Raw genomic sequence first — 23,145 nt, forward strand, 5'->3', positions numbered from 1 at the left:
CTACGCACCATCATGCGACATAAATATAGAGGTTCATGTCGTCCTCGTCTCTCCTCAAATACTCCTGTTCCACCAGCCCCTGGATCCTCTGCTTGATGCTGCTCACCTCTGGTACGAAGTGGTTCTTCACCGCGTCAATGGTGGCTGCCTTCAACTGCTCGTAGTGCAGCTCCTTGCGCGCCTTCATCACACGGACGATAGCCGCGTCCAATGCATGCTTCCTGTCTCCCTCAATGGAGTTCTGCGTGCGCTTCGACTCTTCGGCCTGTTGCGCAGAGATAAGTTTCGCACGGCTGCCCGCCCAACTTGGAACTTACCGTTTCCTTGGCTTGGATGGAGTTGATGTGCACTTGATACCTCGGATCATTGAAGTCAGCGTTGAAATGGAAGTTATCTGTGTCGTCAACGTCCTTGCCATGCGGTACCTTCCTCAGCACACGCTTTTTCCCGCACGCCAGGCTCTGTAATGTCCTGCGAAGTTCCGCGTCCTCTGTGCAAGTTAACGTTACACCATTCAGATAGGTGTGAGAGGTGGGAAGAGACGCACCCATACGCGTCTGCTCTTTGATCTCCGCAAATGACAGCTCCGCAGCCTCATTGAACAGCAAAAGAACCACAGCCTGGTACAAACTGACTGTGAGCTCCTTCTCCCCGGTGTTGAAACTCGCTCTCAAGGTAGCAGTTCCCAGCGCGTGATCCCACTCAAGCTTATGCCCCTGATGCTTACTCTTGTAAAAGGTAACATACTTGGTCAAATCGGCTTGCATCTGCTCATAGATGTGTCCGGATCATCATACATCAGCAGCTGTCACGGTGCAGCGTGTGGGAGTACGTACGGCAGGAGGAAGATCAATGTCGTGCGTACGTGCTGCGAATGGCCAAGAACTACGCTGGAGTACCATAACTGATAGCTTGTGTGTGGACGCGTCGTCGTCGTCGCCGAGTCGCTCGCGGTGTTCAATGTACTCCCTCATGCTGTCTCGCGAAAGCGCGAGGTCGTTGAACATACGGTCTCCCATTCCAAATTCGGGATCATAATCTGCATAAACGGCGCATTCAATATCAGTAGTAGGAAAACGGAAACACACGGCATTACGTACTCTCTTTAAGCTTCTTCAGCATGGCTTTCTCGAAGTCATCTGATGCCGACCGCTCGAGCAGCAGTCGCTTGGCCAGAGCCCGGTGGTAAAACGTCCTGAACACGTCCTTGTCGTTTGTGTAGCGATACAACGCCAAAGCGGCGTCGAGTTCCGCCTGGAAATCCTCGTCTTTCTTGCCCTTCTGGCCCTTGCGCATTGCTCTATCGAGATACTTGGCAATCATCTCTGCAGGCTTGTTCCGGCGCGCCTTGAAGCCCGTCTCGAAGGCGTCGGTGAGGGCGTACAAAAACACCATATTGCGCCCATTCTCCGGTACTGCAGTTGATGTGGATGCCTTGGATGCCGCAGAGGGTTCTTCCCTAGTGACGAATGCATTCTCCAGGAGCTTGTCTGCGAACACCTTGAAGTCGAGCAGTCTGTCCATCATCTCTTCGTCATGCTCGACGTCATTGACGATCTTGCGGATGGTATGCTACGTCGTGCTGTTCAGTAGCTGCGAACGATTTCTATTCGAAATACCTCACCTGGACGTGTGTCTTGAAGGCTGCACACATGACCTCGAGTCCGTCAACCCGCTCAAAGAGCATATACATCTTGGCGAGATTCCCTTCGCTCCTTGCATCCAAGAGAGGACCCAAAGCTAAGACGAATATCAATACTACGCATGAGCATTGGGCGCCGGGAGCATACCGTCTTTCGCTAGCCAATCGAGTCTATTCGTCAGCAGCGCCCGGTCGGTGGTGTCCACAGCTTGATTCCAGGTTTCTTCCGGCAGGAGATCCTGAGCACGCTTCAACTCCTCCGTACGCCGCGCCTCGCAGTGCTTCAAGAATCCTCGCGCACTGTCCTTGAGTCGTTTCGCGTACTCGGCTGACTCCTGCGTGTAGAACTCGCGCGTGAGGTTAATGTAGTAGGACTCGAACTGGCCCTCATATTGGCAGTGATTCTGTAGATGTTTGATGAGCGCAGGTATGAGACGACGCAATTCATGGTTCGCTCTGTAAGAAGTCAAGTGTTAGTTCAGCCGAAGCAGAACTCAGGCCCACCTGTTCTGTCGCTCCCATTCTACCCATAATTTTATGCATGCTTGCAGCCTTTCTACTACGTCTACGCTTTCTAAGATCCTCTCCGCAAAGAGATCATATGCGAGACGGCTAACTCTTATGAATTACACGGAACTAGAGCATTCACGTACTGCAACTCACCGCAGATCGGAGAGACTCTTGCGTTCTGTAAGGTACAACCTGTCGAGGAACGCCAAGAGAGGTTGTAGTAGGGCCTACGATCGCTCAATAGACGAGACGTGCCCGCAACTAATCCCAACTCACCACTTGTTTCTCAAACCAAGCGCAAGTCTCGATGAACGGGAGTAGCCACTCGACGCCCTTCGAGTCCTCATAAACGAGCTCCTTCGACAGTCTCCCGACACACCTCTCCAGCTCGATCTTCACATTCTCGAACAAGCCTTCGCCCCGGTCATACACGCAGATCGTTGACCGGCAAGCAGAGTAGACTTGCTCGTAGGTTGCCGGAAGGGGATCAACATTGCCCTTGTTCAAGAGGATGCGCACACATCTTGTTACGAGCGCGAAGTCTGCGTCTCCGTTTTGGGTAGATGGCTTGACTGCGGGTAGAGGGTTGGGTGGCGATCAAGTAGCTGAAGATTCCCGCACGCACCTGCTTGCCCAAGCACCCTTACCACGACAGGACCTTCACTGTGCACATGTCTGCGGGACCTGTAGGCAGAGGCGGAGTCAGAGTCGGCCGCCAGACGAGGAGTCTTGCGCGGAGATGCCGACCCGGACTCTGAGCTTGAGGAACTAACTGCAGAAGACGACGCGGCAAAGGATGTGAATGCATTGGACGTCTTCGGCAGCGTCAACAAGGTGAACACGTCGGTCATGATGACCGTTCTCAACAGAGCAGGACGGGTGAGAGCGCTGCGATAAGCGGTCCGTCACTACCTCATAGATTAGATTAGATTGATGCCTTCCGCGTGCACACGCGCTTAAATGAAAGTACTGTACATTAAGATGCTAGTAAAAGGCGTTCAAAGACCTACGTTCCTCGGGATATCCGTAGGTCAGCGAATCCATCCAACTTTGACACGTGTGCAGCATCGACATTGCGTATGGTTAAACACACCGGCGTCGAAGAAAGTAGTCTTCATTTTGCAATATTTACTGCATACCGCTGTGCCAAGGACTCAACTGCAGTTGGTCTGCATCTACCTCTACAACAATCTCTCCCGTCCAGAAAATGCTGGGTACACTCCCGGTACAAAATGAAATATAGGATATAGCACCGAGCCTCTTCGTCCTTGCAATTCACGGCACGGTGATCTCCTCGGCTCACTTCCCGCTCTGCTGCGTGAACCTCGTCCATCGATTCGGCGCTGACTTGCACCCAGCTCAACTCGACCGCCTCGATGAACACGAGGGCAAAATTGCCGAGGACTTACGGTTGTTTCCGCTTGTCCTCGTCCCTCTTCGTGTCAGCCCTCATGCACGCTGGAGGAAATGCGACAGTTGGTAGAGAACACTTCGGCATCTCGCTCCCCTTCTTCGTTGCACAAGCACGTAGGGATTACGCTGGAAAACACGGCTATCGACTGCGTGGGTATGATAAAGATGAAACGAGAGCGCTTCGCATGATCGCTAGGATACGTGGGGGTCGGTGTGTGGGCCAGTACTATCTTTGCACCGTGTGGTACATTAATTGGGCAGTCCGAGCTAGCCTAGGCGGTCCTTGCCTGTATCGATTCAAGACGATGGTCTTCGCAGTTGTGGGAAGCATCAGAGTTTGGTAGACAGGTCCTGCTGTTTTCATTTGAATATGGAACGCTATGTTATTCAAATTGAAGCAGATGATAAAAACGGGAGAGCGTACGCACAAGCTGTAAGGTATGAGTAACAAGGAGTATGGTATGATGTCACATCTAACATAGCGTCGATGGATGAGAAACTAGGGCAGAATCTCGTGGTAGGTAACGTTCTTCGTGGTCGAACGTCCGGGTAGTAGACGCACTTTCGCATGCGTGCGATGCCGGATGCGTGACAGTGCTGTATACAATTGCCCGTGCGAGAAGACAGGGCGTGTGAGATCCACGCCAACTACGTCAAGAGTGAGGCCCTGGCAGCTATTGAACGTGGTCGCGTACGCGGGAGAGAGAGGGAACTGTCGGCGGACGAGCATGTATCCAGACTCGAGCGTTGTAGTGAAGGGTATCCGTGAAATGATGATGTCCTCTGCGTCGAGCACGCTTACGCCGCCTACACCTCGCAGTACACGGACAATGACGATGCGTTTATGAATGGCCACAACTACCACCCGCGTGTTCTTGACGAGCCCGCGGTCCGGCGAAAAATTGCACATCAGGCGGTATACACCGTTTACTTTCAAAGTGAGGGCGTGCGCAGGGATACCAGGTGGAGAGCGTCTCGCTGCATCCTTCAGCACACTCTCGGGGGAAATGTCATCCAGTGAGTCAGATTCCATCGGCGAATCGTCTTTCAGTGAATCAAGAGAGAGAAAAGTGCGCTGGTAACCTTTGATGCGGCCGAGAATTTCGTTGTTGTACTTGTCCACTTGGTCGTTGGTCGGAGAGAGGATCGCGCGCTTGAGACACATCACCGGGTCGTCCAGAGTCGCCTGCGGGTACACGAAATCTATCAACTCGTTTCGGTCTCTGACCTTCTGAAGCATGTTGAGGTCGATGTTGGGGCCAGCTCCATCGCCGATTGAGTCAACGAAATCTGCAAAGGGGAGATCCTCGGCATTCCTTATAGGCTGCGTGAGTCGATACAAGGAAAACGATCGCCAGATAGGCGAAGATCGGATGGATGCGTCTACGATTTGACGTCGAGTAGCGTGTCTGATTACGGGACATGTTTGACGGAAGTCACCCAGGAGAATGACGACCTTGCCGCCGAACGGGAGATCGTTTCGCATAACTCGTCGACATGTCTCCTCAACGCACGCCAGCACGGCACTGTTCGCCATGGGCGCCTCGTCCCATATGATAACTGCCGCTTCACGTATCAGCTCCCCGCGGGGATCATGGGCTTCAACAGGAGAGACTAGCTCTTTGTCCTCGTCTTCCTCAACGGGTACCTGTATGTGATCATGTCAAGCTATATTATAGGGCTCTAAACTCTCGCAATAGCTCCTCACCCTAAACGTAGAATGTGTGGTTCTGCCTCCAGGATATAGCTGAGCTGCAAAACCAGACGTCGCCGTGGGCAAGACGATGCGACCTTGTGAACGAAGTTTGTTACATATCGTATTCACCAGAAAGGTCTTGCCCCGCCCTGCCTTGCCGTCCACAAACGCGCACAAGGGCCGATCATGCGATACGGCATCTTGGATCTCCGTGTAAACACAATATTGCTCCGCATTAAGCTTCGACACCGCTGTAGCTGCACGTGCAGCGAGCACATCCATGTCGCAACTCCACCGCGAAAGCTCATGATCCACCTCACGGCTGTGAAACGAGGGTTCGGGCAGCCCATATACCGCAAGTGACTTCCCATGCTCCTCCAGCGAGCGACCAATCTCCTCCAGTGCCTGGTTTACGCCAATGTTGATGTTGTCGCTGCCGAGGATGAAGTCCTGCGCAAACGCGTCCCGAAAAGAATTCCAAGTTGTGATAGGAGAGTACACGTAGTCATTGACAAGAAGATGTACAAAGAAGAGGCGCAGCTGGTGAGGGGTCTTCAACGTCTGGACGGCCTCACGCATGGCGTGTTCGGCCTTGTGGTCGTTTGCAGATAGACCGAGGCTACTGGAAGGGTCCGGACCAATAGTGCGCGACATCATGGGAACTCTAGCGCGCAAAGTTGACAGTACTGTGGTAGAATAGCAGCACTGCCATGTTCTGATTTTTGAGCGCGGTTTGACTGTCAAGACTGAAGGCATATATTGCGTACAACAACAGCACGCGTCAAAGGAGGAAAATATGAGCCACAACTCAAGAGCGATGTAAAATGGGTATGAATCGCTTACAGGTTCTCAGCAGGTTCGTTCGAGGCGGGTGGACGCAGGAGCTGCATGGACCAACCTTGCCCATCGCCAACTTGAGCATATAAGCACCAGTAAAATAATCCTTGTTTGAAACAAATATACTTCGGGCATAGATAGCTGAACAGTGCCCGGTAAATGTGAGCGACAGGTGGTCGCCCTTGCAAGTGTAGCAGAAGACGAAAGAAAGGAGGGATGTCACACACTCAGGCTCTTCAAAATGTTGGCAAGCGCCGACACGGATTATGTCAGCACCAGCGATCTAATCTTATCAGTATTCCCGCCATTTCATTAACCCTCATCTCGGGCATGTCTTTATTCCGCGGAGTTCTGGACGTTGGCTGTGTGTTATGTTGACGTGAAGGCTCCAGAAAGACCCAGTGCCACTGGGTCCTGCAAGGATAAGGCGAACAGGAGCTGAACGTGTTGATCAATTGAAGTTACAGCGCGAGAGAATTGTGAGCTATCGCTTGAGCTTCTGTCTTGCTCGTCGCTGAAAATCCTGCAGTGTGCTATGGCTATCCGCCTTGTCACCTTCGATGCGATGCATACCCTGCTCGTCGCGCGGCTTCCTGTCTACGTGCAATATTCCCGGACGTTTGAACCCTATCTGGGCATTCTCGAACCAGGCGCGCTCAAGAAGTCGTTCAAGACAGGTACGTTTGGACTCCCTACCGACTCGTGTTCACAAATACTGAAGCAAAATGCAGCACTGAAGCAGCTCCAGCAAGAGAAGCCTGTGTATCAAAGTGGTGCGACAGGCTGGTGGGGAGAGGTCATCCGACGGACTGCTGTGGGTGCCGGCGCAGACCCCCAAGGTGCGTGACATTTCACCGAAGTTCGTTGTTGCATCCCCTGATGGCATCTCTAGTTGTAGATCGTTCACTAGCAGAGATCGTTCCCAGATTGTTGCACTGTTTCAGTTCACGCGAAGGCTATAAGTTGTTTGATGACTCTATGCTTGCCTGTGGGTCGTAGCTTCGACCTTCTCTCTAGAGCTGACACAATTTTGCACAGTAAAGCGCCTCAAAGAAGTCAACGTCCATACTGGACTGATCAGTAATACTGATGTGCGCATGCGTAAGTTGAGGCCGCACTTCATGCAGTGTCGGTGCTGATATCGTTTACGTAGACCGAGTATTAGCGGATTTGGGCGTACACCAATACCTTGATGTCACTCTGCTTAGTGAAGAAGAGGGCATTGAGAAGCCTTCACGCGAGATTTTCCTTCGGGCATGTTCCAGAGTCGGTGTCAAACCTCAAGAGGCCGTGCATGTCGGCGACGAATTGAGAGGGTACGCCCGACGATATTTCTGCCTGGAAAATTAGATATACTGAGATATGTTCAAAAGCGACTATCGCGGTGCCAAGGACAGTGGAATGTCTGCCTTTCTGCTCAGACGTCCTGGCCCAGAGGGAGAGTGGGAGTCCAAAGAGGACGGTGAAAATCTGGCAGGCGTCGACGTAGTTCCAAGTCTGCTCGACGTTGTAGAATGGGTGAAGCAACGGAATGGCTCTTAGACATACTATGCCTGCCTCTAGAAGCCGCTTCCTCTGTTGTGTAGCATTAGATCAATATGAAGAATCGCAAGCCCGGTGCCCACCTCCGCTGGATGGTTTTCTCCTTTTCATGAACAACATCCTCCACCTTCTGCCCCAGCTTGATCATTGTACACCGAATCACGCGTGGGTCACGCCGCATCTGCGTATTGAGGCTCTTCAGTATCCGTGGCGACGCGTCGAAGTGCATTGTCCAATAACTGAACGTATGGTTAGAATGTATGGGCTTAGTGGAAAACGATGAACATACTCTCCAATGCTATTGTACGTTTTATGCCGCCGCATACGCTGAGGTAGCGAGAGGGTTCCCCACGAGTTGAGCCTGCGCACTACCCCACCTTGGTTCATGACATGCATAGCAGTGAAGTGAACGAGGTCCTTGATATGTTTCTGGACAGGGAACGGGAAGTCAGCATAACATAAACGGGGGAATTCAACACTCACATATTCCGGATAGTGCGAAGAAATACACAGCATTTGATAGAACGGCATGACGCTCTCCAGGTAAGCTCAGCCTGTCGGTGTCGATTGTGAAGAGGTAGCCACGTGATACCAAAAAAGTGTACAACGCAACGATGAAGGCGCAAGTATACCACACGACCGCAATTACCTCCATCATACTCTTGTCTCAGCTCGCATAAATAACTCGAAAGATGGCCATGAAAGCAGTATGTACTGTCTCGGTTTTTGGGAGACACCGCTAAGTCGATGCGACATCCAGATTGTGAAATGTATGGATTCGAAATTCATTTTACTTCGTACAAGCCGTCCTGAACGTTGTGGAGTATCCAGCTGTGATCTCTGGCGATTCCCTTGTGTTACGCGGTCCCCCAGGTGCACAGGGGCAACCTCGGAAAGAGCGGTATGTGTCATCTCAACTGCTCTGTAAGTTATACTGAGCCGACTCCCTCGTAGAGTCCTTCATCTCGTGGACATCTCGGCACCCCGGTTAGGCACGGCTACTAGGCCAGACGAGGTATATCTCATCTTCGGTGCTGGAATAATGATTGACCACGCATACAGCAGGACTGGGCGTTTGAATCGCGCGAGTTCCTGCGCGCTCTTGCTGTAGGAAAGCCTGTTACCTTCACCACCGTCCACTCGTTGCCTCCCAACGACGACGTCCCTCGAGATCTTGGCAGCGCTGAAATTAATGGGCAGGACCTCGCGTCCGAGCTGCTCAGGAACGGTTGGGTGAGACTGAAGGAGCTGAAGCATGATCCCACTGAGGAGGATATGCGGAAGAGGGACCTGGAGAACGAGGCGAAGGCAGCCGGAAAAGGATTGTGGAATCCTCATGGACCGAAAGTGAGTTGTCTTACCCTATGCGTTATTCGCACCTAACGCGAGCGACAGGCTCGTACAGTTCACTATGCTATGCCGGCAGACTCGCAAGAGTTCATCTCCGAGTGGAAGGGTCATTCGTTTGATGGTAATCTCTGCTCTCACTCTTCTCGGCAAGCATTCTCTGATCGTTAATGCAGCGATCGTGGAGCAAGTCAAGGATGGTTCGACCCTTCGTGTCCGATTGTTTATGCCTGAAGGTGATCACCAGCTCGTGAACATTGCTCTCGCTGGAGTCAAATGTGCGCGCGTCTCCAGTAAGCCAGGCGAGTCTGAGCCATGGGCAGAAGAGGTAGGTCATAGCTGTGCCCGTTTGCGGGCTCCGACTGACGTTCCGCCCTGCCATAGGCAAAGTTCTTCACAGAATGTCGTCTCCTTCAGCGAGCGGTACGCGTGCAAATACTATCATTGCCGAATGCGGCCGCCACGCCCTTCCAGATAGCTGCCAGTGCTACCCCGCCTCCGCCCGCATCCATCTTCATTGGGACAGGTCAGTCACCGTGTCTGGTTGGTCGGGATGTTGCGTGACTCACACGTTGCAAATAGTGCTTCACCCTGCAGGAAATATCGCGGAGCTCCTCGTTGCTTCATGCCTGGCACGGGTAGTTGACTGGCATGGCGGGATGCTTGCAAGCAGCGGGGGCATGGAGCGCCTGCGTGCGGCAGAGAAAGCCGCGAAAGAGAAGCGCATGTATCTTTTTGCTAACGCTGCTGCGCCATCGTCGAAGGCGAACGGCACGATGGCGAACGGCAGCTCGCAGACGTTCGATGGCACTGTCACCCGTATATGGAGCGGAGACCAGATTTCTGTCGCTGACAAGGAATCTGGAAAGGAGAGGAGATTGCAATTCAGCTCCACCAGGGGCCCAAAGTGCGTAGGTTCTGTTGTCGTCGCATTCCGGCTTAGACATTTGACATGCGACCTCGGCTGTCTAGACTAGCCGACCCGAAGCAAGCCTTCTATGCGCAAGAAGCTCGTGAATTCCTCCGAAAGCGATTAATCGGCAAGCATGTCAAGGTTCATGTTGACTTCGTTCGCCCAAGGGAGGGTGAATATGAGGAGCGAGAATGTGTCACTGTCCGCTATGGTGGCCAAAATGCGTGAGTGTGTCACTGTACTATGCTCCAACCTACGGCTTAGCTCGATGCAGCAACATCGCTGAACAGCTCGTAGAGCGTGGTCTAGCCAGTGTTGTGCGTCACAAGCGTGACGACGAAGACCGGTCTCCCGAGTTCGACAAGCTGATGGCGGCCGAGCAACTGTAAGTGCTTTTGTATGGCTTCGTTGGCTCAGAGTTTTCCAACGAGTACATAGTGCAGTCACGGAATTGCGTGGTATTCACTCTGGTAAAGACCACCCTCCGCCAAAGCAACCGCTCAACATCTCCGAGGTGATATCTAAGTATTCCACTTGCTTCATTCCAGCCGCTGATCGTGATCAATAGTCTCACGGCCGGGCTGCTCCCTTTGTGAACAGCTTCAGACGATTAGGTAGGATACCAGCCGTCGTTGATTACGTTGCTGCAGGCTCTCGCTTTAAGTGAGCCGATGACCGCTTGAGTTGACCCACTCTAACCTCCTGCTGCAGGATCAACCTACCAAAAGACAACCAAGTGCTGACCTTGGTGCTCAGCGGTGAGTTTCATGAACGTGACCGACCCCAATTGTTGACGTTCTTGCACACGCAGGCGTCCGAGCACCCCGCACCGCACGCAATCCCTCAGAAAAGAGCGAGCCGTATGGACCAGAAGCGTCCGACTTCGCGATGCGCAGATTGATGCAGCGAGACGTCGAGATTGAGATTCACGACGTCGACAAGTCTGGCGGCTTCATCGGCGCGCTTTACCTGAATAAGACAGAAAATGCCGCCATTACGCTCGTCCGGGAGGGCCTTGCGACGGTCCACTCGTACTCTGCAGACGGTCTTCCGTGGGCGCACCAGCTGTACGAGGCTGAGGTGAGCTTTCCGTCTTGTCATCAGCGAGACGTGCATTGACAGGTGTCTTCGGGCCCCAGGAAGAAGCGAAGAGTACCAAGCGTAATGTTAGTATTAACCAGTTTCCATCCTTGTCGATTCTCAACTTTCTTCCGTAGATCTGGAAGGACTACGACGAGGAGGCAGAGGAGGCTCCAGAAGTTTCACCTGAGGATAACGCCGCGCTGAAGCCCGATTACATCGATGTGATCATCAGCGACGTTCGCACACAGAATGACTTCGGGTTCTCCGTGCAAATCCTGAACACAGAAGGTACGCAGAGAACGGAAGGTTGTCATCCCCTCCGATTGACGTCCGGGCCAGGCATCGCCTCGTTGGAGAAGCTCATGCGAGACTTCTCCCTGCACCACAAGGTCGCGGCTACACCTCCCGGATTTGTCCCGAAGAGCGGTGACCTCGTATCCGCCAAGTTCTCCGACAACTCGTGGTATCGCGCGAAGGTGCGCCGCGCGTCGCCCATCAAGAAGGAGGCGGAGGTCACGTTCATCGACTACGGGAACCAAGATACAGTCAGTTTCGCGAACATCAGGCCGCTGGACCCGAAGTTCAGCTCGCTGCCGGGCCAAGCACGCGATGCGCGTCTCAGGTACGTTGGTCCCTCTGTGCCGCACCACCGCTGAAACTGACAGGAGGGGTCAACAGCTTCGTTAAGCTCCTGGGCCCGGAGAGCGATTATCACGCCGATGCGGTGGAGCGCTTCCGCGCGCTGTGCGAAGGGCGCAAGCTCGTCGCGAACATCGACCAGCGGGAGGGCCCGCTGCTGCACCTGCGCCTCATGGACCCGACGGACCCCGCGACGGAGCAGGCGCCGTCGGCGTGCATCAACGCGGACCTCCTGCGCGAGGGCCTCGCGACGATCGACCGCAAGGGCTGCAAGTACCTCTCGGCGTACCCGCGCCTCGTGAAGGACCTGCAGGCGGCGGTCGCCGGCGCGAAGGAGGACAGGCTCGGGATGTTCGAGTTTGGCGACGTCGTCGAGGAGGACGAGTGAGGGTGGTGCTGGTTCTGTGCTTGGAAAATGTCGGTGCCGACGATCTGTATTGTGCCGTAGTTGTTGCTAGATCTTGTGTCGCTAGTATATAATTCGAATGCGTCGCTACTTCCCTCTCGACGTGGCTGCTTGCGAGCGAGAGTTGTTTGTTCGTATACGCGTTGATGAATGCACATGACCAGCCTGAACGGTGTGCTTGGACTGGTGCATACGATCCGCCGTTCAAAATTCGGAGTTCGTGTGAGGTGAGTAGATATCGATCGATCGCCGTGGCCTGTAGTCTCGTTGAGTTCAATCGCCCAAGCATGCGTGCACCCTTGCGCCAAAGCCACCTAGCCAGACCTGTCACCTTCTGAAAAAACTGGGTACCAGCAGGCGCACGAGGCTCGAACACTTCTTTGCGGCCTGTCGACTGCAGCATCTGATCGCTTGTCACAGCAACAGTACTTGGAAGGAAGAAATGTGCGCAACAGATGCCAATTTCCGAGAGCAACTATGAAAGAGCGCAGGCAGCGAGAACGAGGGGACCGTTCCTAGCATGAACCAAGCCCAACTGCAAGGCAGTCTGTGGACAGGGAGCACGCCAGAACATGATCGCAGTCGAACGGTGGCAGCAGTGCACGAATTCGTCGGATTCGTGGCTGAGCGCTGAGCACCGAACGATTAAATAAAGGAGGGGGAGAGACAGGATTTGCCTGCGTGCAGCACGGATGAGCCTGAGCAAGCGTCGGGTGGTCCCAGTGCATCTTGAGTATTTCCCGCGTCCATGGAAAACGTTGACAAGACCACACGTTAACCTTGATGTGAGCTTCTGCATATCCCGGAGCTGCGAAATCCATGTCCGGCATCGAATCCAGTCTGACCTCTACGCGACTTTGACTTCGTGTCCAGCGAATATTCGAATACCCAGGTCGAGAGGGTAACATACATGTCATCCAGCAGACCAGCTGCTATCCCTCTGTCCCGGGGAATATGGGCGACCGCGATCCCCCAAAGGCGGAGCCGAGGATGTTTTCGTGGGAGGATGCGGCGGTCCCGCGGCCCATGACGCGGACGAGTCTACACTCGATTCTTACAGTCATAAGTTACGGCAGAGATCGACAGCACTAGTGAGCGGGAGCACGCGCATCGCGGGAAGCGCTCAGCGCTCCTGCAGACGGGTACCGGGGGAGCTCGAGCGCGTGCAGCCCATACCGTAGTGGCGGCGTATAGCCCACTCCGCGCGAAGAGACCGGGCACGGGATCGGGAATTCGAAGGCTCGCGCCTGCGGGCTTCTTCTTCGCGCGGAAGCGAAGACGCGCAGGCGAACGACGCGTGGGCTCGACTGACAAGAAGTTATGGTGATATCGGCCGGCGGTGCGCATAAGTTACTACCCTACAGCTCAAGCGCTAGCGCTCACCGGCACCGCTTGTAGGCACTCCAACGTACGCAGCGTGACGGCGGGTCTTCTGCGCACGGCGCACCGAGTGATCTTGTCGCCTCGCGAAGCTGTGAAAGGTTCGGTTCTGCTGCGCCGTGACAGTCTATCACATGTACGTGCAGATGATGTACCCGTCAGCTGCCGATCTGCACCACTACATTGACCAGACGTCGACGTTCAAGAAGGTGCTGTCGAAGTTACCGAGAAGTTACCGCGCTCGAATACATACGCAATGGCCGCTGGCGCTGACGCGCTGACGACCTATCCGCGCAGTGGGTTGCATGGATATTGTCTCAATCAGCAACTACTAGGTTCACGCTGAACGGCCTGTGTCACAAAGTATAGCTGCGACCACGATGATGGACGACAGACCTTCGACGACTGGGAAACCTTGATGGATAGGTAGTGCACGAAGAGCTCATTTAACACGCCATCGATCGGGCACTGCAGGAGCTTCGACGACGTTGCGTAGCCTGCGGCTTGGTGGCGCGTCCGCCGAACTGTGTTCCGAGATCAACAGGGAGATCTGGCTGTGGCACGCGCTTCTCCGCTGCTTCTGCGCCCTTCAACATGCTCGGACATAGCGGATCGTGGGGCACCCGCAGAAAAATTGCAGAGACTAGCTGACCGCCACATTGCACAGCTATGCTGAACAACAATAAAGTGGGGTCGGTGGTCTGCTGTGAGCGAGAGGAATGTTTGGACGGAAGATTGGAACACCGCGAGGGGGAGTCGCGGGAAGAGAAGCGCGTCGGTGGCGTGGGAACATGACTGTCTTCTGCCGTCAACGGTGTCACCTCGAGCGCGATGTGGTCCTGTCGTCGCGCTCAATTGCCACTCTGCCCGTACCTACCTGGCTGTCCTAATAGTTACATCAACGGATAGCCTCGACGTTGCTCGACGACCCATGTGCAACGAATATTGTGCTCCTCGACCATCGCCGTCGCGACTTCGGACTCTGCGGGGGCGTCTTGCATGTGGCTATACGCGTTATGCACGGTACCATGCGTGTTATGTGGCGCGGTGGTGGTCGATTCCACCCTTCCATTCGACGGGCATTAATGCGCTTGCCATACTGGGCCCGCGACCGAATATCCCGGGAAATATTCCTCGGGTGCTGGATACGAATTGCTCGCGGATGAATTATGGACGACGAGGCATTCACACCCGGATTGGGGACATTTATGGCTGAAAGAGGCAGGAAGGGCTCGGGAAAGCGCCGCTGCCAGGTTGCCGCCGATGGGCGCCTGGGAGGAGCCCGGGGGCTGACCTGCGCCGCCTCCGCAGAGAAAAAAAGGCAAGGGGCGGTCCTGATCCGGCCCACGGCAGCCCTTGTCCTGAAGCAGGGATGGTCCCCGCGGGATCCGCAAATTACTTCGAAAAAAGACTGTACAAGAATCGCAGCCAGATCTGAGCCCATCTCGCCCTCGTTCTCTGTCCTTTTCCTTTGCGTCGTTCTGCCTGCCCTTCTTCCGCCAAATCACGTTCATTTCCACCCACGCACCGTATATAAACCCTCTGCGTCTCGGCCACCCTTCGCCCTGCGCTCTTGTCCTCTTGCTCTTGACCACGCACTGCTGCTTGTCTGACCCCGCGTACTGACATACCCCGCCGCACTTCTTGTCACTATTCTTGCCCCCCGTTTATACCCAGAGCTCGGCGGCCCTTCCCAGCACTTGAAGTATATCGGCTCCGATGGATCGTTCTCCAGTCCCCTTCCCGTCCTTGCTCCATCAGGCAGAAGAGGTCAGTAGAAGTCCCTTTTTGATCGCTGGTAGCATCTTTGTGCCATGTATATCTCCGCTTACGTATCTCCGTCTTCTTGTCATAAGTCGCAAAACATGGACTCGCGCCCCGCGATTCCTTCACGCGTGCATTCCTCTCCGTCTCTTCCCAATCTTTGGTAGGTCGCTTCGTTATTTCGTATTTTTGGCTGTACTGATATCCGTATGATATTTGTCAATTTCGTAATGATCTCTTCTCCGTTCTGCCGATAACAGGCTTCCCGCTCATAATGGCCCGCTTCCTCACCATCTGGCTCCCCGGCACCAAGTTCGCTATCGCCCTCATCTCCGTCCCCTCGACCTTGCTTCTTCTCCCACTTCTTCTCCTACCAAATTGCGTGGCCCGTACGCGACTCCCGTCAAGGCTGAGCCTTCCCGCTCTCCTTCCCGCGTTCCCTCTATGCTTACCCCGCCGCTCACTCCATCCTCTTCCTTCAACTCCAACACTCACGAGGCGCCCTCGACTCCGCCTGAGGCAACCTCTCCGCTCCGCTGGATCCACCATGCGGTCGACTCCTTCTCCGACACCACTCTCATCGCTGATGCAGATTATTCTCCTACCAGCTTGAAGGGAAATCGCTCGCTCCCCAGGGCCGGATATCTCACTCCCTCTAGCGGCCGTACGCACTCCATTTCGTCAGATGGCGAACCCAGCTATTCTCCAGGTCTTTCTGGGCAATCTGACGCAGCAGATCTGGCTTCTGCATTGGCTGCAGGTATATCCGACTTGGACTTGACCCCCCGCGACGAGAGGAAGCTTGCACTGAGCCAAGAGCACCCATTGGATGCGGTTAATGACTTGAGAGTCACCGAGACGACTCCGAGTCGGTTCTTGATGGTGAGTGCACGTTGCGATTACATCATCAACCTCGTTTCTGTAGCATATACCCACCTTTTTAATCAACAGGTCAAGAATGTCCCTCCCTCTACCTCTTTCGCGACGCTGCGGATGGCGTTTTCGTCGATGGGAGACATCAAGGGCATATTCGTCCGTTTTCAGGTTTCTCATAGTGTTATCCTACTTGCCTTCTTTGATGTGCGAGAGGCGACTCGCGCCAAGAGTCAGATCTCTGGGCAGACCCTTCCGGGTTTGGAAGACGTCTGTCTCGAGGCGGGATTCGTCACCGGAGAACAGCTTGATATTGTGAGTGTTTTCCCACATCGGGGAATAAACATTCTCCCCTCCGTATTCTAACTGCGCTGATTCGTCAATTTTTTTTCGTAGCTCACAGGCAGGTCCCCGTTCGTCACAGAGATGGATGGGGCCATATACGTCACTGTCGAAGACTGCGTCGTTGACGCTGCTAGCCTGCGCAATGTGCTTGCGTCTTTCGGCGAGTTGATATCCTTTGAGGCCGTCGGAGCCGACCCGCATGACCAGGTGAGGAAGAACGTGCGCACTCAAAATGAGCACTCATTGACCGTCTTTCCCTATATGCGGTAGACATACCTTGTAGAGTACTACGATGTTCGCACTACGGCGTCTGTGTTCAAGCAACTCAACAATCGCACTATCCTGAATGCTCGATTGCGCCTCTCCAGGAAGGACACGGACCGATATCAGTCCGCGGACGACTCTTTATTGGCAGCCGGTAGTTCTCATCAGCCGGCCATGTTCTCGCTGAATGGTACAGCTCAGCAAGAGACTGAACGCTCTTTACAAGGTACGTCCCCCGTGTAAAACTGATGTCGAAGGGGTGCTGACAGGCGTGTAGGGAGAGTGAGACCTCGCAGCGTCAGTGCCAGTGAAACCATGGGCGCTCCTGATGCCGTTTATAGGTCGTGGAAGGGACGGGAGTCGCCTACAGAACACGGCAGGCGTCCTTCCAATGATCTGTTCTTTGACGCTATTGGAAAGGTATGGTTCACTGCTTTGTATTGTCAGGTATCATGAGTTGAGTGGCGTAATGTAGACTAGCGCTCTTCTTGAGACACCGTCCAGGCCAAGGAGCATCAGTATCGGTACTGACAATATGGTGCGGTCTACCCGCCCAGCGCTCGGGTATAATGCGAGTACTCCTGCGTACCACTATTCGGAACACCCCTACTCTCAAGGCCATTCTTCTGCCTCTGCCCCACTCTATGCCGCTCCATCGTACGCATACTCGCAATCGATGTATGCACCCGAGGTCCGAATGTACGGGACCATGGATGCGGATGTCGCGGCAAGCAGCCATTGGGCGTTCGCCGCACCCCCTGCGCCGACGATCGAGTACTACCTTCCTCCCTCGCCCCGCGTTGCAGCGTACCAGCCTTACCCCTCCACTCCGCGCAAGGCAGTGCACTCCGACCACCAGCGCCAGTATCAGCAACAGGGGTACCCTGGACAGACAGACTTCGGCGGGATCAGTGCATACGGGACCACATCTGACGTGCACGCCTTCCATTCCTACACCGCCTCAGCGTTGGATTTCTCTGAGCGAGACACGCAGGGTCAGCTGGGGGCAGCTATGCAACAAGGCAACGACAAGAACCAGCTGAATATTGCGGCGATTGAGGAGGGGAAAGATATGCGCACGACAGTCATGGTCAAGAACATCCCGAACAAGATGAGCGACAAGGATCTGATGGCGTTCATTAACAAGGTCTGCCCCAGGCGCATTGACTTCTTGTATTTGCGGATGGATTTCCAGAACGGTGAGTCCGTCGGGCGTGTGCGCTCGTCATTGGCTGATGGCGGTGGTGTGCGTGTAGGTTGCAATGTTGGATATGCGTTTGTGAATTTCATCTCGGTCGGCGATCTGTTGCACTTCGCGAAGACGCAGCTTGGGGTCAAGTGGTAAGATTCTTCACTACGCAGTCGCGTTAATCCTGTGTACTAATCGTAAAACACAGGAACATGTACTCGAGTGAGAAGGTCCTGCAGATGTGCTACGCTACCTATCAGTATGTCGCCATCTCGCTCTCAGACCTTGCGCCCTTCTGATTTGTATCTTGTGTAGGGGAAAAGAAGCTGCTGTCGAGAAGTTCAAGAACTCCTGTATCATGGACGAGCGCGAGTCATGGCGCCCCAAGATCTTCTACTCCGATGGGCCCAACCAAGGACTCCCTGAACCGTTCCCGCCGCCGACGCACCTCCGCCGCAAGGAACGCAGCTCGCATAACCGCGGGGCGTTGTTTGTGCCGGGTGCGCACCATGTCCAGGGACAGGGGCCGCACCGTGATGGAGGTTCGACGTTGTACCATTATCGCGCACCTCCACCCAGGATGTCGACGCGCTGAGCTTTCTCAAAAAAGCACAATCATTTCTTTGTCGCTTCCGGTCACCTCGCTTCGTTATCATCATCGGACTGTTACTTATTGAGGCTGCGTTTGCCTCCAATCCTGCGTCTCTTTCTCGCGCCTGCTCCAAGGTTTCATATTCACGCTCGCATCTCCATGGGTCGTCTCTCACAATATCGCTCCATCTCGCTCCATTTCCCGGCATTTGCAGTCTGCGTTCCCACGCCTCGCCTCGTCGCTCGGATCTCGGCCTATATCCTGCTTCGTATCCTACATATCCGCCCGAACTGAAGATGCATATACACGCACGCGCGATCTCGTCGCTGCCGTTCATTCGCTTTGCTAAACTTACTGCTTTTTTATTCGCGTCTTCTGTTGTCGCTGTTTCTCGCACTCTCATATGGCGTTACTGATGGGCTGTTGTATGCTGATCGCTCGATGGACTTTGTGTCGAGGTACTTACTGTTAGTTACTGTAGTCAAGATGTAGTATTATTATGCGTAGAGTTCGCAGAATCGCAATGAACAGTGAATTATTCTGAAATTGCTGATCAGCGTGCGCGTCTGTCACGAAACACGTGCTTGCGTGACGCGAGCTTATGATGATGCTAGCTCAATAAGGTGGGGTGACCTTTAAGTGTCTCGCCTTCGCTACTGTTGCTCGAATAAACGTCGTTGATAGTTTCAAGTAAAACGACCCTACGCGCGTGGTCAACTATTGTAGGTGCAAATGGACCCACCTTATGTTATGTATTTTTTCCCCGGCTGTCTAAATAATATTCTCATTGCATCTCGGACGTCCGTCAGTGCACCGTCACGGGCTATAAAGAGGCACAGACAACTTGTAAGTAATTGAATTCTCAGGCCTCAGGCCTCAACTCTAAGACAGCCAAGGTAAGCCGCGTTCCGCCCTTCCGTTTAGCTCTCGCCGCGTATTGACACGCACGTCTTTCCACTCCAAGAGTATGGTCGCCGCCCTCGAGCGCGACGTGTCCGAGCACCGGCTGAGGCGCCTCCAGCTTCAGCGCTCCGTACGTCCACCCTTCACCCCTCCTTCTGTCTTTCTTCTCCCATGCTGATTGAGACTCGGTACAGAACGAGGCGCTCCGTGAAATGCTTCGCGCTCACCATGGCGTCCCTGGTCCCCCGGTGGGCAATCCCTCGGCGCTCGTCGGGCTGCGCCGCGACTCTATCGGCTAGGTTCTGAGACTCGAACCATATGTCGCTATCCCCTCGCTCTGTTTCCGAAGAAATTTCTGCTGTCACATTGCCGCATCGCTGTCGTATACTATTAGTGCTCTCGTGCCTCGATGATCCGTGGAAGGGTTATTCTGTATTTACCTAGTATTAGCCACCTCTTCGGTGGTACGGTGTATTTTGGAAGTTACCTTGTTTGCCAGCGTGAATTTCGGCAACAGTGTGATTCATTCGTCCTCGACAACGAACTCGATGCGTGCGCGCTTCGGCACGTTGGTAGTAGCACAGCGCTGTCGTGCAAACCACAACAACGCACCCCAGCGCACCGTGACTCTCACTGAGGCCCATAAAGACACGCAGACGACGGCTGAGTTCTCAGGCCCCAGAGCCAAACACATCGTATTTCAGATCCTACAACTCGACTACTAGTATCAGCACAATGAGACCACCACCGGCATCCATCTTCCGGACGATGACCAGCAGCAACTACCGCTTAATCCAGCCCATTCAACACGAAACCGCGTGCACCGTGGATCATACCTTCCCCGAAGTCCTTGGCGTTGTGCCCAACGTTGTGCCAGTTGATCGCCTCGCTGCCCTCCGCCTCCGCGCGAGCGATAAGTTCGTCGGCCCGCGCGCTGTGCACACTTTGGGCCAGACCCTTGCCAAAGTCCTTGGCGTTCTGCCCGAACTTGTGCCAGTTGATCGCCTCGCTGCCCTGCGCCTCTGCGCGAGCGATGAGTTCGTCAGCCCGCGCACCGTGGATCAGACCCTGCCCGAATTCCTTGGCGTTGTGCCCAATGTTGTGCCAGTTGATCGCCTCGCTGCCCTCCGCCTCCGCGCGAGCGATAAGTTCGTCGGCCCGCGCGCTGTGCACACTTTGGGCCAGACCCTTGCCAAAGTCCTTGGCGTTCTGCCCGAACTTGTGCCAGTTAATCGCCTCGCTGCCCTGCGCCTCTGCGCGAGCGATGAGTTCGTCAGCCCGCGCACCGTGGATCAGACCCTGCCCGAATTCCTTGGCGTTGTGCCCAATGTTGTGCCAGTTGATCGCCTCGCTGCCCTCTGCGCGAGCCAACAGCTCCTCCTCAAACGCACGAGCCAGGATGGGGTCCTCCTCCCGCAGGGAGTGCAGCAGCGTCTTCCCGACGCTGCCCACGACGCTGCCCGCTTTCCGCCAGTTGATCGCCTCCGACCCGGCCTCGGCGGCGCCGCGGGCCAGCAGCTCCTCCTCGAACGCGCGGGCCATGATTGGGTCCTGTTCGCGCAGGAAGTGGAGGAGCGTCTTCCCGACGCTGCCCGCGACGCTGCCGACCTTTTTCCAGTTGACGGCCTCGCTGCCCGCGGGCGCAGCTCGGGGCGAATGGACGGGCCATGGACGGGCGGGGCCGAAGGGACGGGGGTGCGGGGGACGCCCGTTGATTTTCTCGCTGCTGCCGGCATGGCCACGCGCCATGAGAGCATCCTCCTCGCGCAGGGAGTGAAGGAGTGTCTTTCCAACGGCACCCGCAGCATTGCCGACCTTGTACCAGTTAAGGGCCTCGCTACCACTGTAAATCCAAAATCCATGTCAGAGGAATTAATGTACAAGCGTTAGTCGAGACATACCCTGCTGGTGCGACGGGGAGCGCTAGGGAAGGAGCAGCGCAAGCTGCGACGAAGAGAGCAGAGACAACGGTGGTGGAACGCATCGTGATTGATCAATGAAGATAAGAGCTTCGGGGAGACTAGGGTGGAGTCGTTGAATGGAGTCGAAGTTGAACGTGGATGAAGTAGTGAAATAAAATGTGAAAATGAACGAAAAACAAGTCAGGCTGCCAGGTATTCGTCAGTTCGAAAAGTCCCCTGAAGACAGGGCAGGTTACAAGACTCACTATCCAGTACCGACTCGTAAGTCTTTGGCTCAGAAAGCGAAGGAATGAGAGCTGGAGACTGGCTGAGAATGGACGGTCCTCTTATACCGCTCCGCCTAGTCGCACACCGAGGAAATTTTCATGGATAAAGATGCTTGCAGTGCCATCCATGATGTTTCAACGTGGCGCTCACTGGTGTTCTTGCAATGATAATCAGTTGTTCCGAGCACCATGACCAACTTCTGCGCCTCGCCCAGTCGGATGTTTACCTAACAATAGGTGAATGTTCCTCCATAAAGCAAAGAAGTCAAGCAGGCGGTTGTATTCGGGATACAGAGATGCTAGGTTGCACTAGAACTCGATGTCAGAAGCAGAATGACGAGAGACAGCCTGACCTGCGCTCTGAGAAAGCAAGCAGCGGCAGAGTCTTCCAACAGACTGCCAGGTGTTGGTATCTTGCTTCGCCAATTGTACTATCAGGCGTCAAGGAATACTGCCACAAAGCGCTCCATTGAGAAAGGCGCCAGATTGAAATCCGGAAATGCCTCGGACATCCGGTTCACGATCGTTAACAGCGCTATGTAGGACACTGCTACTGTCCTTCCCAGAGCTCGTGAGTAGAAGTAGGCACGATTGTTAATGAAACTACCATGAATGCACATGCTCACCTGTGTCCAGTGGACTAATTGCAGAACGATAGCATAGGTTATCATCGTCCTTATTTGCCCCGCTCAGTGAAACGTGAGATGTTACACATCAACACAGCGGATGTAGTCAATTCACGAGTGATTCCAACATGATAGGGTGTTGTAAGACGGCACAAAATACCTGCCCTCTCTTCTAAATTCCCATAGTTTTTGCGGTACCACAGGTTGCGACCAGATCGTTGCGACCCAGCGTTGATATCAGAGCCACGAAGAATGGCGGTGGTCTGGATGTGGGTGATGTGGTGTATTTTTGTGAAGCTGTCCCTCATATCTGCTTCTCCTCAAAATCTTCCATCATCTTGGAATCGGTTGTAAAGACACGTACTTCCTCGCGAAGGACTCGGATGTCTCAGGTACCGCCCAACAACTACTTGCGCTTGCGGGAAACCTAACAGTTGAGAGCTATTTGTCGTCCTATGTCAGGTTTCCGGGAAAATATCAGGATCAATCGGACCGAACAGTAGCATTTCAGTGTCTGCGGCCGCCTATGTGGTGAGGGATCAAGATTCATCATGGATGGCGACACCGTGATCTATCCGCGCGTCTGTCACTGATCACGCGGTTCGTGACGCGCGCTTTTTCTAAATCGCCCACTGAGTCATGGCGGCCAATGATAGCGCTCACTTTCCTGAACTCAACTTTGTTGAGAATAATAGGTAAAATCCCAGAGAATATCGCGATGATGTCTCGGATTAAGGGAAGACCCGATTACTCAGCCGGGTTCCCGAAATAGATTTCTTTATATACATTCTATATAAAGTTCCCTTACATAATTATTCCCCGCTGTGGCGGGCTCCATGGGTGCCCTCGGATCGCTTCCTCCGGGCATTCCCAACACTCCCCCTCGGGCCGATGGGCATCCCAAGCATTTCCATAAGCTTTTGGTGCCTTGGCTTTGCTAGGGGTTTGGTAAAAATATCGGCTACCATATCTTCTGTAGGGCAGTAGATTATT

The 23,145-nt window shown here is 54.2% G+C and overlaps 8 protein-coding genes across 8 annotated transcripts; 4 read left to right on the forward strand and 4 right to left on the reverse strand.

Annotated features, from left to right (window-relative positions):
- Positions 1-10: 10 nt before the first annotated feature.
- On the reverse strand, positions 11-3,003 carry SCP_0312170 (hypothetical protein; the record flags this gene model as incomplete). Its single annotated transcript, XM_027756600.1, has 11 exons — positions 11-265; positions 318-490; positions 548-767; positions 837-1,039; positions 1,101-1,572; positions 1,625-1,740; positions 1,791-2,098; positions 2,147-2,254; positions 2,306-2,379; positions 2,429-2,724; positions 2,778-3,003. 11 exons carry the CDS (start codon positions 3,001-3,003, stop codon positions 11-13), a joined length of 2,451 nt encoding a protein of 816 aa, XP_027612401.1.
- A 1,061-nt stretch (positions 3,004-4,064) lies between these two features.
- SCP_0312180 (hypothetical protein) lies at positions 4,065-5,918 on the reverse strand (the record flags this gene model as incomplete). The annotated part of the gene is made up of 2 exons (XM_027756601.1): positions 4,065-5,213; positions 5,274-5,918. The coding sequence occupies 2 exons, from the start codon at positions 5,916-5,918 to the stop codon at positions 4,065-4,067; spliced, it is 1,794 nt and encodes a 597-aa protein (XP_027612402.1).
- Positions 5,919-6,633: 715 nt separating this feature from the next.
- SCP_0312190 (Putative uncharacterized hydrolase) lies at positions 6,634-7,640 on the forward strand (the record flags this gene model as incomplete). The annotated part of the gene is made up of 6 exons (XM_027756602.1): positions 6,634-6,775; positions 6,830-6,937; positions 6,991-7,086; positions 7,137-7,199; positions 7,252-7,414; positions 7,472-7,640. The coding sequence occupies 6 exons, from the start codon at positions 6,634-6,636 to the stop codon at positions 7,638-7,640; spliced, it is 741 nt and encodes a 246-aa protein (XP_027612403.1).
- A 17-nt stretch (positions 7,641-7,657) lies between these two features.
- Positions 7,658-8,171, reverse strand: SCP_0312200 (predicted protein; the record flags this gene model as incomplete). The annotated part of the gene is made up of 4 exons (XM_027756603.1): positions 7,658-7,673; positions 7,724-7,879; positions 7,930-8,069; positions 8,124-8,171. 4 exons carry the CDS (start codon positions 8,169-8,171, stop codon positions 7,658-7,660), a joined length of 360 nt encoding a protein of 119 aa, XP_027612404.1.
- Positions 8,172-8,338: 167 nt separating this feature from the next.
- SCP_0312210 (Staphylococcal nuclease domain-containing protein) lies at positions 8,339-12,010 on the forward strand (the record flags this gene model as incomplete). The annotated part of the gene is made up of 19 exons (XM_027756604.1): positions 8,339-8,347; positions 8,401-8,410; positions 8,472-8,541; positions 8,595-8,655; positions 8,703-8,987; positions 9,036-9,111; positions 9,164-9,315; positions 9,372-9,513; positions 9,570-9,894; positions 9,960-10,124; positions 10,175-10,285; positions 10,339-10,414; positions 10,469-10,563; positions 10,612-10,658; positions 10,712-10,980; positions 11,040-11,066; positions 11,118-11,271; positions 11,323-11,605; positions 11,662-12,010. 19 exons carry the CDS (start codon positions 8,339-8,341, stop codon positions 12,008-12,010), a joined length of 2,706 nt encoding a protein of 901 aa, XP_027612405.1.
- A 3,117-nt stretch (positions 12,011-15,127) lies between these two features.
- SCP_0312220 (hypothetical protein) lies at positions 15,128-18,438 on the forward strand (the record flags this gene model as incomplete). The annotated part of the gene is made up of 11 exons (XM_027756605.1): positions 15,128-15,178; positions 15,265-15,335; positions 15,433-16,054; positions 16,124-16,360; positions 16,442-16,597; positions 16,661-16,880; positions 16,932-17,074; positions 17,130-17,853; positions 17,911-17,995; positions 18,052-18,102; positions 18,159-18,438. The coding sequence occupies 11 exons, from the start codon at positions 15,128-15,130 to the stop codon at positions 18,436-18,438; spliced, it is 2,640 nt and encodes an 879-aa protein (XP_027612406.1).
- Positions 18,439-19,402: 964 nt separating this feature from the next.
- On the forward strand, positions 19,403-19,637 carry SCP_0312230 (hypothetical protein; the record flags this gene model as incomplete). The annotated part of the gene is made up of 2 exons (XM_027756606.1): positions 19,403-19,468; positions 19,533-19,637. 2 exons carry the CDS (start codon positions 19,403-19,405, stop codon positions 19,635-19,637), a joined length of 171 nt encoding a protein of 56 aa, XP_027612407.1.
- A 490-nt stretch (positions 19,638-20,127) lies between these two features.
- Positions 20,128-21,322, reverse strand: SCP_0312240 (predicted protein; the record flags this gene model as incomplete). The annotated part of the gene is made up of 2 exons (XM_027756607.1): positions 20,128-21,181; positions 21,240-21,322. The coding sequence occupies 2 exons, from the start codon at positions 21,320-21,322 to the stop codon at positions 20,128-20,130; spliced, it is 1,137 nt and encodes a 378-aa protein (XP_027612408.1).
- Positions 21,323-23,145: the final 1,823 nt, after the last annotated feature.

This window comes from Sparassis crispa, assembly GCF_003851025.1.
Source record: "Sparassis crispa DNA, contig_000002F, whole genome shotgun sequence".
Classification (NCBI taxonomy): Eukaryota; Fungi; Basidiomycota; class Agaricomycetes; order Polyporales; family Sparassidaceae; genus Sparassis; species Sparassis crispa.